Genomic DNA, 17,297 nt, shown 5'->3' with positions numbered 1-17,297 from the left:
CAATTTCACTCTCTGCCTATCAGCAGAACAGAGAAAGGCTAATCAAAACATTTTAACTTTTTGACACTAATTATGCAATCAAACCACATAACCTTGGCCAGGAAGGGGCCGGTCCGAAGGGGTCAATTTCCCATTTTATAACAGTACAACAAAATAGAAAATCCACAGTGCCTTTAAAAAGACCTATGTTGCGAAAAAACAAAATCAAGAGGAACACAGCATTGTTTCATTTACAATTTACTAGCACTTCCAGTGTTTCCGAGTGATAAGGAAGTTTCCGTGATCTTACATACACTGACAAATGTTGAATCAGACTTTTAGTGTAGTTTTTCTGTCTACTGGTACTCTGACAGTTTCCAACCAGGCAATCTAGTAGTAGTTCATGGAGCAGGGGATGCAAATGTCCTGAAATTAAAGGAAAAAAAACTTAATGTAATTGTAACAAGAATTTCAATATCTGTATGCACGTGCACACATTCTCTTCTACTAATGAAGACCTTCATGTGTTCCTAGTCAGTGGCTCAATGGAAATGTGAAGGGTGCCCTAGGGATTAATGCAGTCCTCACAATCTTCCATTTAAATACTGCAGTTACCGAAACACACGTTTCCCCAAATTCTGGTTCCTGGTTAGGCTAAATGAGTTTATGGCTTTAACAACAGTCCACCAGGAGACTGTGATAGAAAGAACCAGGTCAAAGATTAGGGGATATGCCACTATTGGTCAAGAGCTGAGTGTACTTGCCAGGGAACCTCATTTCTATCCATTCCAGGTTCAAATTTGTTAGCAAGCCTGACCTGTGCTGGCACAGTGGATAAAGCATCTCTCTGAAATGCTGAGGTTACTGGTTCGAGACCCTGGGCTTGCCTGGTCAAGGCACATATGAGTTGATGCTTTCTGCTCCTCTCCCTACTTCTCTCTCTCTCTCTCTGTCTCTGTCTCTATTTCCTTTCTAAAAAATGAATAAATTATTTTAAAAATTGTTAGCAAGGGGACCACTTAGAATCTATAGGCTGGACATGTGTAAGTAAACCCAAGGCTCTTCGTCCTTTCTGACCATGCCTTGTATTTAGAGACCTGGGCTGCTTATGTGGGGCTAACAGTACCAATAAGATCTGAAGGCCCTACCGGACAAGACCTTTTGGCGAAGTTACTCCATCCGTCACATGCACAAGCTGAAACAAACACCAAGACTGACAGAACTGAGGACCAAAATGAACATACCTTAAAGTTGGACAGGAGTAAGCCAGTCATGTCCGTTACACTATCTCATACTGGTTATTTGTTATAGCACGAGAGAGGCAGTAGGCAAGAAAGATACCAACGAGCTGGAAATAAAATATGAGGAAAATTAAACACACACACCAAAGAGCTTTAGGTATAGTCTCCTTCACATATAATTTACTAGTGATTTCCTCCCTGAAGGTTTTCTAGACAGTTATGTTTGATAGTCTGCAACACCTAGATCACATTCAAAGACTAGAAGTGAAGTTTGACGATTACTGTGCCCGGGTATTTCATAACTGTCACTAACAAAATCACTCAAGGAAAATTCTAAATGTCATAATTTTGGGGAAACTTTTCTTATTCTTCCCCTCAGTTATCAGAACAAAAAGGGTATGGCTTGGAATAAGTAAGTATCTCAACAAGTAACCCATCTGTGAGGACAGAAATTTTCTTGGAGGGTTTGGAACAACGTTGCAATGCTGATAATGTACAGTAATACCTGTCCTGTTCAATACCGTCACCACTAACCATTTGTGGCTTTTCCAAACTTCAAATAAGGCTGGAGTAGCTGAGGAAACAAATCTTAAATTTCATTTATTAGAACCTTTCAAAGTTGGTAAGTGGCTATTTTATTAGTGCTGATTCAGACATAGCTATGCCTTCTACGTTAGATATATATTAAGATTAGAGTTCATTAATTACATAGGTCAAAATGCTTCAGTCTTCTCTCTACAATGTTTAATAGGAAAAACTCCACCCCCTATAAAAACTGTCTAGAGCCACAACACAGACTTTTTATGCTACAGTGAGACATAGGAAAACTCAAGAAATACAATTTGATCCACAGCATAGCATCTACCCAAAATAATAGGCATATATTGAATGGGGGGATGTATGATCTAAATTGTAACAGGCTGGATCTTATATCCAACTCACCAAGCAGTTTCCTCCCAGGAAAAAATAAAGAATAACGTTTTTAAATCTTGAGTGACTATAGACTAGAGAAGGTTACCATCTATCTGTTTTGTTTAATGAACTATGATGCTGGAAAGTTCCTACAACTAACAGAGCAGCAGCTCTTTCTCCAGTTAACTGTTTTCAAAAGATGCATACTGCTAGAAGTCTTCAATTTTTCAACAGTTTCAAGGCGTGACTGGCCGTGGTTAAAAAAAAACAAAAAACAGGTAAAATGGAAAATGGAAATAAAAACTTAGAGAACTCTGTAATTGTGGAAAACAGTGGGGAAATACAAGCTCCAAGACATCAAAAAACTGGAATGAAAAGAGCAAACTATTCCCTCCCAAGGAAGCTAAATAAAGACCCAATCATAAATTATATACTACATGTTTCATGTACAAAATCAAAGGATTTGTATGCTGGGATGTGCAACTGAGAGTCTGGAGAAAATGTAACTTCTCTGAAAACACCTGTACTATCCAAGCTCCTGAGGCAGAAACTTGAAGCTTGCAAAGTGGACATCTTCTAGCCGACACCTACAAGGCTGATGAAACATTTCCTAAGCACAAGGACCTACCTGAAAGCAAGCCACTCCAAAGCAAATTCCAGCAACAACTTCCATTTCTGATTCCACAGTGGATATCACCTTTATAAAACAACCCTGACGAAAGAGAACTACGTTAAGTACAGCACAGGCAATCATATTTTGATCATACAGCTCTGCAGAGAGCTTTGACTATCCTAGCCTTTTCCATTGCATTAAAATGTACTCTCATGTAACAAATCCTGTCTCCTTTCCAGCACAGTGCTTTTTAGAATTTTTTAAATTTTCATTTATTGATGAGAGAGAGAGAGAGAGAGAGAGAGAGAGAGAGAGAGAGGAGGAAGGGAGAGGGGGAAGAGAGAGAGGAAGAGAGAGGAAAAGGGAGAGAAGGAAGGGAGAGAGGAGGAGAGGAGGAGAAGGAGGGGGAGAGGAAGAGGAGGAGGGAGGGGGAGAGGAGGGAGAGGACTAGAGGGGGAGGGAGAGAGGAGGAGAGAGGGAGAGAGGGAGAGGGGGAGAGAGGGATTGAGAGAGGGAAAGAGGTAGAGGGGGATAAGGGGAGAGGGAAATAGGAGGAGAGGGGGAAGGGAGAGGAGGAGGGGAGAGGAGGAGGGGGAGAAGGAGAGGGGGAGAGGCGGAGAGAGGGAGAGGGAGAGGGAGAAGAAGAGAGGGGAGAGAGGGAGAAGGGGAGAGAGGGAGAGAGGGAGAAAGGGAGAGAGGGAGAGAAGGAGAGGGAGACAGGGGGAGAGAGGAAGATAGGGAGAGAGGAAGTAGGGGAGAGAGGGTGGGGGAGATGGGGAGAGGGGGAGGGAGAGAACAAGGGGAGAGGAGGACAAAGAGGGGGAGAGAGGGAGAGAGGTAGATGGGGATAAAGGGAGAGGGAAATAGGGAGAGAGGGGGAAGGGGAGAGGAAGAGGGGTGAGGAGGAGGGGGAGAAGGAGAGGAGGAGAGGAGGAGAGGAGGAGAGGAGAAGAGAGGGGGAGACCGGGAGAGAGGGAGAGAAGGAGAGGGGGAGAAAGGGGAAAAGGGAGAGAAGAAGGGGAGAGGGAGAAAGGAAGAGATGGAGAGGGGGATTGAGAGAGGGAGAGAGGTAGATGGGGATAAGGGGAGAGGGAAATAGGAAGAGAGGGGGAAGGGGAGAGGAGGAGGGGGAGAAGGAGAGGAGGAGGGGGAAGAGAGGGAGAGAGGGAGAGGAGGTGGGAGAGAAGGGGAGAGGGGGAGGAAGAGAAGAAGGAGAGGAGCAGGTGAGGGTGAGAAGAGGGGGAGAGAGGGAGAAAGAAAGAAGTGGAGAGAGGGAGAGAAGGAGAGGGGGAGAGAGAGGGGCAGTAGGGGAGAGGGGGAGGGAGAGAACAAAGGGGAGAGAAGAACAAAGAGGGGGAGAGGAGAGAGGGGGAGAGAGGGAGAGGGGGATTGAGAGAGGGAGAGAGGTAGAGGGGGATAAGGGAAGAGGGGGATAGCAGGAGAGGGGGAAAGGGAGAGGAGTAGGAGGGGAGAGGAGGAGGGAGAGATGGAGAGGAGGAGGAGGAGAAGGAGAGAGGGAGAGAGGGAGAGAGGGAGAGAAGGAGAGGAGAGAGGGGGATTGAGAGAGGGAGAGAGGTAGAGGGGGATAAGGGAAGAGGGGGATAGCAGGAGAGGGGGAAAGGGAGAGGAGTAGGAGGGGAGAGGAGGAGGGAGAGAAGGAGAGGAGGAGGAGGAGGAGAGAGGGAGAGAGGGAGAGAAGGAGAGAGGGAGAGGGGGAGAGAGGGAGGGTGGAGAGGGAGAAGAAGAGAGGGAAAGAGAGGGGAATATAGGGAGAGAGGGAGTAGGGGAGGGGGTGGGGAAGATGGGGAGAGGGGGAGGGAGAGAAGAAGGGGAGAGGGGGACAAAGAGGGGGAGAGAGGTAGATGAGGATAAGAGGAGAGGGGGATAGGGGGAGAGGGGGAAGGGAGGAGGGGGGTGAGGAGGAGGGATAGGAGAGGAGGAGGGGGGAGAGAGGGAGAGAAGGAGAGGGGGAGAAAGAAAGGGAGAGAGGAAGAGAAGGAGAGGGGGAGAGAAGAAGAGAAGGAGAGGAGGAGAGGGGAAGAGGAGGAGAGGGGAAGAGAAGGAGAAGAAGAGAAGGGAGAGAAGGAGAGAGGGAGAGAGGGGGGAGAAAGGGAGGGAGAAAGGGAGAGGGGGAGAGAGGGAGAGAAGAAGAGGGGTAGACAGAGAGAGAAGGAGGGGGAGAGAGGGAGAAAGGGAGAGGGGGAGAGGGGAAGCGAGGGAGAGGGGGAGAGGGAGAAGAGAGGGGTAGAGAAGGACAGGGGGAGAGAGGAAGAAAGGGAGAGAGGGAGAGAAGGAGAGGGGGAGAGGGAGAAGAAGAGAAGGGTAGAGGAGAGGGAGAGAGAGGGAGAAAGGGAGAGAGAGAGAGAAGGAGAGGGGGAGAGGGAGAAAGGGAATGATGGAGAGGGAGAGAGGGGGAGAGAGGGAGGGGGGAAGAGGGAGAGGAGGAGAAGAGGAGAGGAGGAGAGGGGAAAAGGGAGAGAGACTGAGAGGTCAAGAGGGGGAAGGAGAGAGAAAATCTGATTTGTTGTTCCACTTCTCCATGCATTCTTTGGTTGACTCTTGTTATGTGCCCTGACCAGGGATCAAACCCACAACCCTGGCATATGAAGACAATGTCCTAAACTACTGAGCTATTTGGCCAGGGCTCCTGTCAAGCACAGTGATTTTAACAGAAATTTGAGGAGCACTAGTTCCACCGTTTGGATTACACATTGAAAACGTGTTTCTTGCTAGCTGTATGAACTCAAGTCTCACTTTTTCTGAGTTTCCATTTCCTCATTTGTTTATCGAGAATAATACCTGCCCCATTTCATATTATGTGTACTGTAAAATTTTTTAAAATGCATCATTCTATATTCAGTTAATGTCCTCAAAAAAAATTTTTAAAGGCTCCTTACTTCATTGTTTACTTTATCGGCATCTCTTTGAGGAGAACAGTCTTCAAGTTTACAACAGCTTTTGGGAAATCCTTGTTCTACGTAATAATTAGAATCCTGCCAATCTCTAAAGTTGGTGACACCGCAACAGTGCAACTGAAAAATCATAAGAAAAACATTGATATTTCACATGCCCACTTTGTAGTCAAACATTTAACCTGTCATCTTAGATTACAAGTAGTGTTCAAAGCAACATTTATTATACTTCATGATATTTTTGTGTGGCTGTCCTCAGTTAGCATTGTAATTCCAAAGGGGAGCACTTGTTTCAAACACGAAATGTTTCTAACATTTTCTACCGGTGTTACTTTCCTGGCATCGTTGGTGCCAACACTGTTGGTCCACAACGTCAGTGTGAAGAGTTGCACGTGTGAGAAGAGTGATTTGGAGAAAATAGAGGTATGTCCTTTAGTATCATCACACTCTCCTTTACAGGGCCGTAGGTCCATTCTCTCCCACCCTAACATTATACTGAGAGTATGGGACAAGTGGACAAAGCCAGGGCCCCATCCTCTTCTCTGAGGGGACAGAGCATGTGTTCCCGTCTTGAGAAGCCACCGTGGGATTTTCACCACTTACCGTATTTTGAATCTTATCTATTGCATCACTTCTATAATCTCCCGTAGTGTTATACTCCTTTAAGGCATTCTCATAATTATTCTTAAAGCTGTTCTTAATCTACAGCAAAGAAACATAAGGCCAGTTAACAAAGATTCTAGAAAGTTCTTTCGAAATTCCCACATCTGACCAATGGTCATATCTTTGACAGCAGCAAAATGCATGGTAATTAACATCAATGGTCTGATCTCGTGCCCCAAGCAATATGGTTTGGCTGAGGGAGCTACTAAGCAAAACATCACAATAAAAGATAACCAGCACGAGTTCAAAGTGCCACAGGAGCAGGTATTTATCCAAGTGGCAGCTCTGTACTGCTATATCCTCTCCCACCCCCCGATTTTTATCCACTATAAACAGTACAAATTTGATGCCTGTGGAATTTCTAAGCTACCAGACCTTTCTTAGGAAGACTGCACTAACCACTTTGTAAAACACTCATTGATGAGCCTTCACCTCTCAGTGAATCACTTCCCAACACCAGGCTGAATGGACTGGAACCCTGATTTCTAATTCAATATTAAGGTTCTCATGAATTACATGAAGTATATCCAACCTTTTCTAACTGTGTGGCTTAAGTGGAGAAGGTATCAGTTTTGTGCTTTAAATAGTTTCCTATCAAAGTTATAAATTACCATCTCTACTTTACTAGGTACATATAGATAGAGAAATGACTAGAGATTACAGGTAACTTTAATTTTGTTCTGGTGATTATTAGTCTCCACAAGTTTCTAAATGTTCTTTAATATTAAAAGAAGGCTAGAATATTTTACAGGAAAGCCATTATTGTCAGCTACAGGTTGCAAAGTGAAGCTTTACATACAGCTATAAGTGATTTTTAACTAGTAAAAGTTGTCTTTAACTCTGTGACTTAAATTAATCCACTTTTATATCCCAAACTCAGGCTTACCTCGTGTCTGAAAACAAATCCTACAATGGCAGCAACCAGTTCAACCAAAAAAATGAGAGTTAGAAACATTGCATACTGTAGGATAAAAAGAAAGTTCAAGTCAGCAAAGGGAGTCAAAGGGGGGGAAAATGATCTGTTCAATCAGCATTTTTTGTTTGTTTGTTTGTTTGTTTGTTTTTTAAAAAAGGACAGGGAAAGCACATCAAAAGTGGTTACACAAAGATCTGGAAACAGCCCAAGTGTCCGTCAGAGGACGAGTGGATTAAAAAGCTTTGGCACATATACACTATGGAACACTACTCAGCCATAAGAAATGATGACGTCGGATCATTTACAATAACATGGCTGGACCTTGATAACATTATATGGAGTGAAATAAGTAAATCAGAAAAAACTAAGAACTATAGGATTCCATACATAGGTGGGACATAAAAATGAGACTCAGAGACATGGACAACTGTGTGGGGGTTACGGGGTGGGGGGGGAGAAGGAGTGGGGAGGGGGAGGGGAGGGGCACAAAGAAAACCAGTTAGAAGCTGACGAAAGACAATTGGACTTTGGGTGATGGGAATGCAGCATAAGCAAATGGCAAAATAACCTAGAGTTGTTTTCTCTGATCATATGTACCCTGATTTATCAATGTCACCACATTAAAATTAATCCAAAAAAAAAAGTGGTTACTGGCAGCTGAACTACTTGGTAAGTTTTGATAAAGAACAAGAAAAATCTTAAAAAGTCATGGCCACACATGCAGCCCCATGTTTATTGCAGCATTGTTCACAGTGGCCAGGGCATGGAAACAACCAAAAAGCCCGTCAATAGATGACTGGATAAAGAAGATGTGGCACATATACACTATGGAATACTACTCAGCCATAAGAAATGATGACATCGGATCATTTACAACAAAATGGTGGGATCTTGATAACATGATACGAAGCAAAATAAGTAAATCAGAAAAAACCAGGAACTGCATTATTCCATACGTAGGTGGGACATAAAAGTGAGACTGAGAGACATTGACAAGAGTGTGGTGGTTACAGGGGGAGGGGGGAGAGGGAAAGAGGAGGGGGAGGGGCACAAAGAAAACTAGATAGAAGGTGACAGAGGACAATCTGACTTTGGGTGGTGGGTATGCAACATAAGTGAACGACAAGATAACCTGGACATGTTATTTGAATATATGTATCCTGATATATTGATGTCGTACCATTAAAAAAATAAAATTATAAAAAAATAAAATAAATTTTACATATAATAAAAAAAAAAAGAAAAGTCATGGCCAGTTGCAAGAAACAAAGCCTACAAGATAGGTGTAAATCTTTTCAGAAACCAAGAATCAATTCTAAGGAGAGGAAGGACTCACCAATTTGAGCATCCATGCTGAGGCCCGGCAAGTAGCAAAGCAGCCAAAGGTGCCCATAAGAATGATGATAGTGCCTGTGCCAACGAGCACAAAGGGAACATTGGTGGCTCTCTCATTTAAAAGAGAAAAATAATTCTCCAGGCTCACCCTGCCCCAAATGCCAACAGCAAGAAGGATAAGGCCAGTGATCTATGTGGGAAATCAGAAAAAAGCAAGTTACACATTGCACACTCAAAGCTATACTGTATATTCAAACCACAAACCACTAGGTATTTAAGAAACAATAGGTGTGACAATTGATTTAGCAGTCTGTGGCCACAGAGCTGTGGATCGGAAATGGCAGACAAGGGTGGCATTGAGGACGGTAGGAAGGGTAGCTGCACACAGGACAAGACTTGATAAACCCACAGCTGGAACATTTAGATAGCCCAGGCAGCCAGGGTCAAGCCAGGGGGGTCAGCTGCAGAAGGCTTCATGTTTGTTTGTTTGTAAACACAAGCCCAGGGCATATTTGCCCTAGGGATCAAAACTTTCTCAACTGTTTTACTCCCGCCTTAGAAAAGCCTTACGGGAGGGGGAAAATAAGTGTTTTTATGAAATCCAGAAACTTCCCCCTTTCCCCAAGTTCACACAGGAACACAAAGGGACGGTGCACAAAAAGGAAGCCGGAGGATAGATTGGCGGGAGAGGAGTCATTACCATACTTACCTGTAAAATACTCACCTCTTAGGAAGCAGTGAAAAGAAAAGAGATTTATGCAAGCAAGCCTCTCCAACGGTCAGAGGACACCCTCAGCGTACTCCGGGGGCGGGGGGGGGGGTCACTCCCTTCCTCGTCCCCACCCCCAACCCCCCAACCCCGGCCTCGCATTGAATTTGAATGTTCCTCGTGTCTGGGTCCCAGTTAAGCATACCGGCCTCGGACATCTGACCCACTGAGCCCCGCGCAGGCGAGATTCCCGAGCTCCATCCATAGCGACTCGTCGCCAGGGCCCGAGTCTCAATGGTTAAACTCCGTCCGAACCTCTGCACTCGGTGCCTTCCATCGAACCCCTGATCCGAACTCCCTCCGCTAAGGGTCACACCCCCAGCCCAAGCCCAGAATCCCCCCCCACACACACCCCGTCCCCGGGCGCCATCGTCTCTCACCCAGAAGATGAAAGTGTAGATAAGGAGCAAGCTCTTGAAACAAGTAATGACTGGTTTAGTCTGTAGTCTCCGAGATGGGGACGCCATGACTAGCCCAGGACCCTGCCTCGCCGCACTAAACGATCGGAGCGCAGACGAGAAACAGAATCCCCGAGTCTCCACGGAAACTGCCGAAAACTTCCGAGCGTCCACAATCAAGAAGAGCCGGAAACACCGTTCGATTTTCTAGAGGGCGAAGTCCGCGAGGCTGTCCGGAAAGGGACGACAATTTCCGAGCGCCCCCTGCCGAAGGCTACTGAAAACTGTATACAAAGGTCCTAGTGACGGGCATTTCTTAGATCTTTCTATGGACCTTGCTTCCTTATTGCACTAAAAATCTACCCCCCCACACACACACACCGCCTCTCCTCCGCCCTTGTGACTTCATATTGTTTCTATCTTCAAAAGCGCCACCGCTCTGAGGTTCCGCCTCATTGGCCCCTAGTGCCCTAGAAGGAAGAAAAGGAATAAAAAGGTTAAAAGTAACTTAAAAACATTTTATTACATGGCAAAACTACCCACAATAAATATAGTTCCAAAGGGAAACAAAGTGGGCTGCAACGTGATACCTACAGTCACGTTTTGAAACAAAAACTGAAAGGGGAAAGTGCAATTTACTGGAGTGGAGGGATTAGGCTGATTTTTTTCTCACTTGTTTTGTGCTTTTCAATTTTTGAACATTGTTTTATGCGGTGGGGACAGTGCGTGTTTGTAGAGGGACGGAATTAGAAGACCACATCAGTTGCCTACCCAACCCTTTACTTTATAATTGAAACAAGCTTAACATCACAAATGGACGTTCAGTAGTATTTCTATGTCACAAAGTTGTGTGTTAGTGAAGGAGAGGTGAATGCTCAAACCTTTCTGCTTGAAACTGAGGAGCCACTGAGCCACTTCACCTGCAGGTATTATAAAGTACCAAAGGCTACAGAATTAATATTAATATTTTGGGAGGCTTGAGGATCATTTTGTTGATTTAGGTTAAGGTGTGCAGAGAAATTTTGAGAATAGTCTCTGTACTGTGTGATTGGCATAACCAGGATGGCCCTTGGCATTGTATTGTAAATGCAAAGGGGAGGAAAACATGGATTCCCTGACATTCCACCACACCTGTGGGGAAAAGGGTGAATGGCCAGCCAAGTGCAGGGAGAGAAAAGCCAAAAATGAACCTTTTCTTATAACTATGAGCCATTTGCGGGCATTTGTCCCCACGGAAACTACCTCTCCTATGTAAATACGTGTAGTTAACACATGTGACTCTGGACAGAGAGATAGCAGATGAACACTAGATAATATAGGAATGCCTTTTAATATGTAAAAGACATCTTTCTACCATTGTGTTGACTTGTAAATTTTGTTTTCTCCAAAAGGATGTATGGCTTGCAAATTGAACATGGTCCTATCATGTTAAAGGACATATGACTATAACCAATAGTGGTAAAGGGCTCCTAATTACAATTTTTGCTTCTGTACTTCCCACTTACAAAACTATAAAAACCAAGTAAAACAAAGGGCCGGCGCTCTCCTTCAGATTTCTGTCGGAGTTGCCGCTTGGCCAAGCTAGACAATAAAGCTTTGGTGTGTAATCAACGGACCTTGTTCGTGTCTTCAATGTTTTGGGTCCCTCCAAATTAGGCTTAACAGAAACCTTGCTTTAAACATATACCACAGAACCCAAAAAACAGGAAAGTTCCATTGACTTGGTCACACAGAGTTTCCCTGTGCTTCGAATATTGACCTAGGACCAGCTCCTTTTAGCATCATGCCAGATGTCTGAGGTCCAAGAAAGCAACCATTGGAGAATAAATTACTGTACTGCCAGGCTTTACACTAGAATTTTTTCCTAAAATTAGAAAAGCCTAACACATAAATATATGGAGAGAATGTGTAAATGATACATCTATATTCCTATTAGCAATGAGGCAAGGCCACCAGGAAATACAGTGTGCATCAACTTTTCAAGGATCACATGTGCCATAGCTACAGAAAATGAGCCTTGAGGGAAACTCTAAGTACATGCAAAGCTTTACTTCTGAGGCTACAGAGCACTCTCTGAGAAGTTCTGTTAAACAAGTATCAAGGGAAGTCTTGCTAACTCTTGTCATCTTAAAAAAATATTTTAAAAATCGTGGAAGGGATTTTTGTTGTGAGCCCCAGAGCAAAGAAATACTTCTGTGGCTGAAGGAAAAACAAAATAGTCAAAGCAAAAGCCACATCTCATTTCCAAAAATGTGTTGATTTTCCTCCTCTCCCTTCCTCTGCCACTCACAACGCTGCTTTGTTTGAGTAGCAGTTGGTGCCAAATTAAACCAGAGGTTTACACAGAATTTAATATTCCTATGGTCACAACACCTTGCACCCCTGCCTCCCTCCCTGCTACACCTTCCTCCCCACCGTTCTCACCCTGCCACCAAACCTAGAAGTTCAGTTTAGTTCAAATTTAGACCTGGTTTGGGCCTAAACTCAAACCAAAGGGACATCTGATCATGTCTAAGGCCATGTAAGAAGTAATTCTCTAGGTCAGAAGATAAATTTATTCTTTAAAGTATTAATGATGACTGTAATATCCAGCATTGACTATGTACCAATCACAGTTGCTAAGCACTCAATATGTGTCACCTCATGCATACATCACAAAACCCATTGTTGTGATGATGGTTATTGTGATATCAAGACTACTATTGGTAGCAGTTAACAGGTGAGAAAAGAGGTTCAGAGAGACCAATTTAAGTAACTTGGCTAGGACTAAGCCCTGCCAACTTCTGTTTCCCTAATCAGAAACGAGGCCCACCCTGTGAGGAGACATGGCTGCCATTGTACAAAAAGCTGTCTTGGCTGGGAATAAACTCACCAAAGCTGCTGTACTCATTTAGCCACAAAAAAGGGCTCTTTGAAGCCCCTAAAGTAGAAGAACCTCAACCATTTCCTTAGTTTTGCCTTGTATTTGGAGTTATTTGTTCAATTTTACTTTTGCCTTCATTCCACTAGCCCAAACACGTAAGAAGTTACCCTGCCTATCCCAGAGTGGTGTAAAAGGGTTCAGTACTTTTCCTGGTTCAGTCTCTTATTATCCCTCTTTCTGATTAAAAAAACACATGCTTGATACTGAAAATACAGAAGAAGAAAAAATATTTCTTTAACTATTGTTGCTGCTTGTTTTACTTTCAATTTCTTTTATTTATTTACTTTTTTGGTGACAGAGACAGAGACTCAGAGAGAGAGAGAGAGAGAGAGACAGGAAGAGAGAGAGAGATGAGAAGCATCAACTCTGTGTTGCAGCTCCTTAGTTCATCTTTTGCCTTCCCATATATGCCCTGTCTGGGATTGGGGGGGGGGCTACAGCAGACTGTACAGCAGACTGAGTGACCCCTTGCTCGAGCCAGCGACCTTGGGCTCAAGCTGGTGGCCTCAGGGTCTCAAACCTGGGTCCTCCAGGTCCCAGTCTGACACTCCATCCACTGTGCCACCACCCAGTCAGGCTAAATTCAATATTTATCAGGATCCTTGTCCCTTTTTTATTAACTTTCTGTAACCTTGGAGACTGGGTTTACATGTTTTTCTTTGGCATAACCTATGCTTCCCCCAGGAAATATGATATCAACTTGTTTCTTACTGCTTTTCCAAAGTTAAAGTTCTGTTCCACGATAGACACAGTATAATTATCTCCCCAATAAAAAGATGTTTCCTAATGCCTTCCCACCCTCCAACTTCACTCAAAATTTCTGCCCCCTACTTGTAAGTACTTAAGGTTCACCTCAACTGTATCTCAAAGAGAATGTCCTTCTTCTACACCCCAATACAAACCCTCAGTCCCCCAACATCCCACCTCCTACAACTTCCCACCTCTCCTCACCCCACCTCCACCTTCCCTCATCTCCCATCTCTCACTACCCCTCCACCTCCCCCAACCCCTCACCCCACACACATGTACCTTCCTCTAACATCAGTACTCATAGTCTGACCACTCACATTAACTCAGACCCTTAGTTACTATGGTACCTTGTACTTTCTTCTCTACTTACCTATCTTATATACTGCTGTCTACATGTTCAGAAACTACCTGAAGAGCCAGTGTGGCAGGCTCATGTGCCCCCTTTTACACTCTCCCCAACACCCTAGGACACAATGCTCAATTGATGAGCTCATTTGATACTCAGCTAATATCTGTTGAGCTCACTGGTCACAGCTCGTCTGTGAGGCTAATCACTCAGTAGTGACTCAAGATATGATTAATTAAATTAAATTTTAAAAAAACTAAATCTGTAAGTCATCCAAGTATCACAGTGTCACAAAATAGAAAATTTAAGCTAAACTACTGTATAATGTCCTGGGCATTACTATACTCTGTCATAGGAACCAATAAAAAGACAAAGACATCAACCATTTCACTCAGAATATATCTTATTTCTTGCAAATCAAAACTACAATGAGATACCACCTCACCCCTGTTAGATTAGCTATTATCAACAAGACGGACAATAGCAAATGTTGGAGAGGCTGTGGAGAAAAAGGAACCCTCATACACTGTTGGTGGGACTGTAAAGTAGTACAACCATTATGGAGGAAAGTATGGTGGTTCCTCAAAAAACTGCAAATAGAACTACCTTATGACCCAGCAATCCCTCTACTGGGTATATACCCCAAAACCTCAGAATCATTGATACGTAAAGACACATGTAGCCCCATGTTCATTGCAGCACTGTTCACAGTGGCCAAGACATGGAAACAACCAAAAAGCCCTTCAATAGAAGACTGGATAAAGAAGATGTGGCACATATACACTATGGAATACTACTCAGCCATAAGAAATGATGACATCAGATCATTTACAGCAAAATGGTGGGATCTTGATAACATTATACGGAGTGAAATAAGTAAATCAGAAAAAAACAAGAACTACATGATTCCATACATTGGTGGAACATAAAAACGAGACTAAGAGACATGGACAAGAGAGTGGTGGTTACCAGGGGTGGGGGGAGGGAGGACGCAGGAGGGAGGGAGGGAGAGTTAGGGGGAGGGGGAGGGGCACAGAGAAAACTAGACAGAGGATGACGGAGGACAATCTGACTCTGGGTGAGGGGTATGCAACATAATTTAATGACAAAATAACCTAGACATGTTTTCTTTGAATATATGTACCCTGAATTATTAATGTCATCCCATTAACATCAATAAAAATTTATTAAAAAAAAAAAAAAAAAAAAAAAAAAAAAAAGAATATATCTTATTTCTTATCTACATAGTGATTTGTACCATTTTGATTTTCTAATATCTTTTCTAGAATCTCTTCAATTATCTTTGGCTATGTGCCTAATGTAAAATTTTAAAGTAATACCTATTTACTAAAACCTCATTTTACAATACTACTATCAGATAAACATCATTCAAACATCATTATTTAAATAAATACTTCATATGTACAGTTTCTATAATTAGTTTCCTGAATAAGAATCTTTTTATTTCTATTGCTTCTTATATATTCTCATTATTCCTTCTATGATATTCTCTTGTGTCTATTTTTTATTCACTTTTTTCCATCAACTCCTTTCAGATTCTCTCTGAATCCTTCCCTTCCTTTTCATCCCTGCTCTTGCCTTCTTCAAAAAATTTTATTATACCTGTATACAATTTGGGACACCTAAAAATGAGAAATACTCTTGAATGGTATTAAAATTCACAATTCCATGTCAATTTACCTTAATCTATTTTTAAGAGAGTTGCTTAAAGTCTTGTTAAGCTTTGCCAGGATTTCAGCTAGGCAATTCAGTTGCTAAATCTAATATTTCTTAAAACAATGTTATTGACTGCTGAGGGGCTTTATATTAAAAGTCTTGAAGTTAAAAATGATACTGAACTTTAAGAACTTGAAGAAATTCTTATCTTCCCAAACAAGTCATATAGACAAGTATTTTAATTAACTTTATATCTTTACACTGTCTAACATAGTGTTAGCCACACATAGTAGGTGCTGAGGAAATTTTTTAAATTAATTTTACCTATTTTGAGTAAGCTCTTTATATATATATATATATATATATATATATATATATATATATATATATATATATATATATATATATATATAGATATAATGCTTCTCGTAATGCTGACCCTCTTCTCTCATTTATCTCCTTACTTTGTTCTCTCTATGATTTCCATATTCTCCTTCACTTTCTTCTTTAACCTCTCTCTGCCACCCTTCTGTCCTGCTCTTTCCAGCTGTAAGTGGGATGTGAGTCCTTATGCAGCATCCTCATCATAGCCTGTGCTCGGCTCTGTGTTTGGTGCTGGGGAAATGAAGAAGACTAGGCACTCATAGTCTAGTAAGAGACCCAGTAGACTGTGAGATGAACAGACTAGTATAGTAGGGATCAGAGATTGTCATAAGTGAACAATAAATGTAATAAATCTTATAATTGAGACATGTACAAAGAGATGTGATAGAAAAGGAAGGTGAAGCAAACCAGTTCTGGTGGAGCTGAGCTGAGCACAGCTTCTAAGCAGTAAAGATGGATATGGTTTCCACAGACCAGGAAAAGAGAGAAAGAAATACAAGGTAGAGTAAATATGTCTGTGCAAAGGCACTAAGGTGTGAAAGGAATAGCAGAAAGTTCAGTGTGTCCAGAATGAAAAGTCATGGAGTAAATGTTTAAAACTAGGTTGAGGACATAGGTGGAGTTTGCTTGTGAAAGATTTGGTATGCTCTGCTAAGAGTTTGAACTGTACTCTTTGACAAGAGGGAGTCAGTGAAGGGTTTTGTTTGCTTGTTTGTTGTAGAAAGAAAACAATGCTGGTAAAATTATTCTTTCTCTCTCTCTCAATATCTCTCCTTCAACCTCTCTCTCTCTCTCTCTCTCTCTCTCTCTCATAAACGCACACACACACACATTTAACAAAATCACTTTTTTCTAATACATGTGTTTAGAGTGAATGCTTATTTTTATTTCAAGTACCCCACAATCTGGCCCTATCCTATTTATTCAATATTTGTTTCTTACCACTCCCTTGACTCTTCTAACCAGTTAGCCCAAACCCCTCTGACCTAACAGTGAGCTCTTGTCTATGTCATTTTCTTTTCTGGAGAATAGACCAAGAATCACCTCTTCCCACAAAGTTTTCATAGATTTCCCATAGTGTATACTAGTGGTCCCCAACCTTTTTTGGGCCACCGACCGGTTTAATGTCAGAAAATATTTTTACGGACTGGCCTTTAGGGTGGGATGGATAAATGTATCACGTGACCGAGACAAGCGTCAAGAGTGAGTCTTAGACGGATGTAACAGAGGGAATCTGGTCATTTTTAAAAATAAAACATCATTCAGACTTAAATATAAATAAAACGGAAATAATGTAAGTTATTTATTCTTTCTCTGTGGACTAGTACCAAATGGCCCACGAACTGGTACCAGTCCGCGGCCTGGGGGTTGGGGACCACTGGTGTATAGCATATATTTTGGAACTTTATATAGTCTTGTACTAGTTTCTAATTGTTTGTGTTCCCCTTCTCTTCCCTATTAAACATAAACCCTCTGGAA

General features: G+C 42.6%; 1 protein-coding gene across 1 annotated transcript; it reads right to left on the bottom strand.

Moving 5' to 3' along the window:
- Positions 1-221: 221 nt before the first annotated feature.
- On the bottom strand, positions 222-9,937 carry TSPAN6 (tetraspanin 6). The gene is made up of 8 exons (XM_066357046.1): positions 9,721-9,937; positions 8,573-8,761; positions 7,207-7,281; positions 6,261-6,359; positions 5,643-5,777; positions 2,761-2,844; positions 1,224-1,327; positions 222-405 (listed from the first exon to the last, which is right to left on the bottom strand). Exons 1-7 carry the CDS (start codon positions 9,805-9,807, stop codon positions 1,259-1,261), a joined length of 738 nt encoding a protein of 245 aa, XP_066213143.1. The 5' UTR covers positions 9,808-9,937; the 3' UTR covers positions 222-405; positions 1,224-1,258.
- Between the last annotated feature and the right edge of the window lie 7,360 nt (positions 9,938-17,297).

The sequence above is a fragment of the Saccopteryx leptura genome, chromosome X, assembly GCF_036850995.1.
Source record: "Saccopteryx leptura isolate mSacLep1 chromosome X, mSacLep1_pri_phased_curated, whole genome shotgun sequence".
Classification (NCBI taxonomy): Eukaryota; Metazoa; Chordata; class Mammalia; order Chiroptera; family Emballonuridae; genus Saccopteryx; species Saccopteryx leptura.
The sequence above is the reverse complement of the archived record's forward strand: the minus strand, read 5'-3'. Positions and strand labels throughout refer to the sequence as shown.

Bases quoted from the DNA above. Each gene is read 5' to 3' on its own strand.
- TSPAN6 (XM_066357046.1), bottom strand. From the start codon at position 9,807: ATGGCGTCCCCATCTCGGAGACTACAGACTAAACCAGTCATTACTTGT. The intron at 5,778-6,260 runs GTAAGTGGTGAA...ATGATTTTTCAG, and splicing joins TAGATAAGATTCAAAATACG to TTGCACTGTTGCGGTGTCAC. The intron at 2,845-5,642 runs GTAAGGAGCCTT...CTCTTTCGTCAG, and splicing joins CCGATAAAGTAAACAATGAA to GGTTGTTTTATAAAGGTGAT.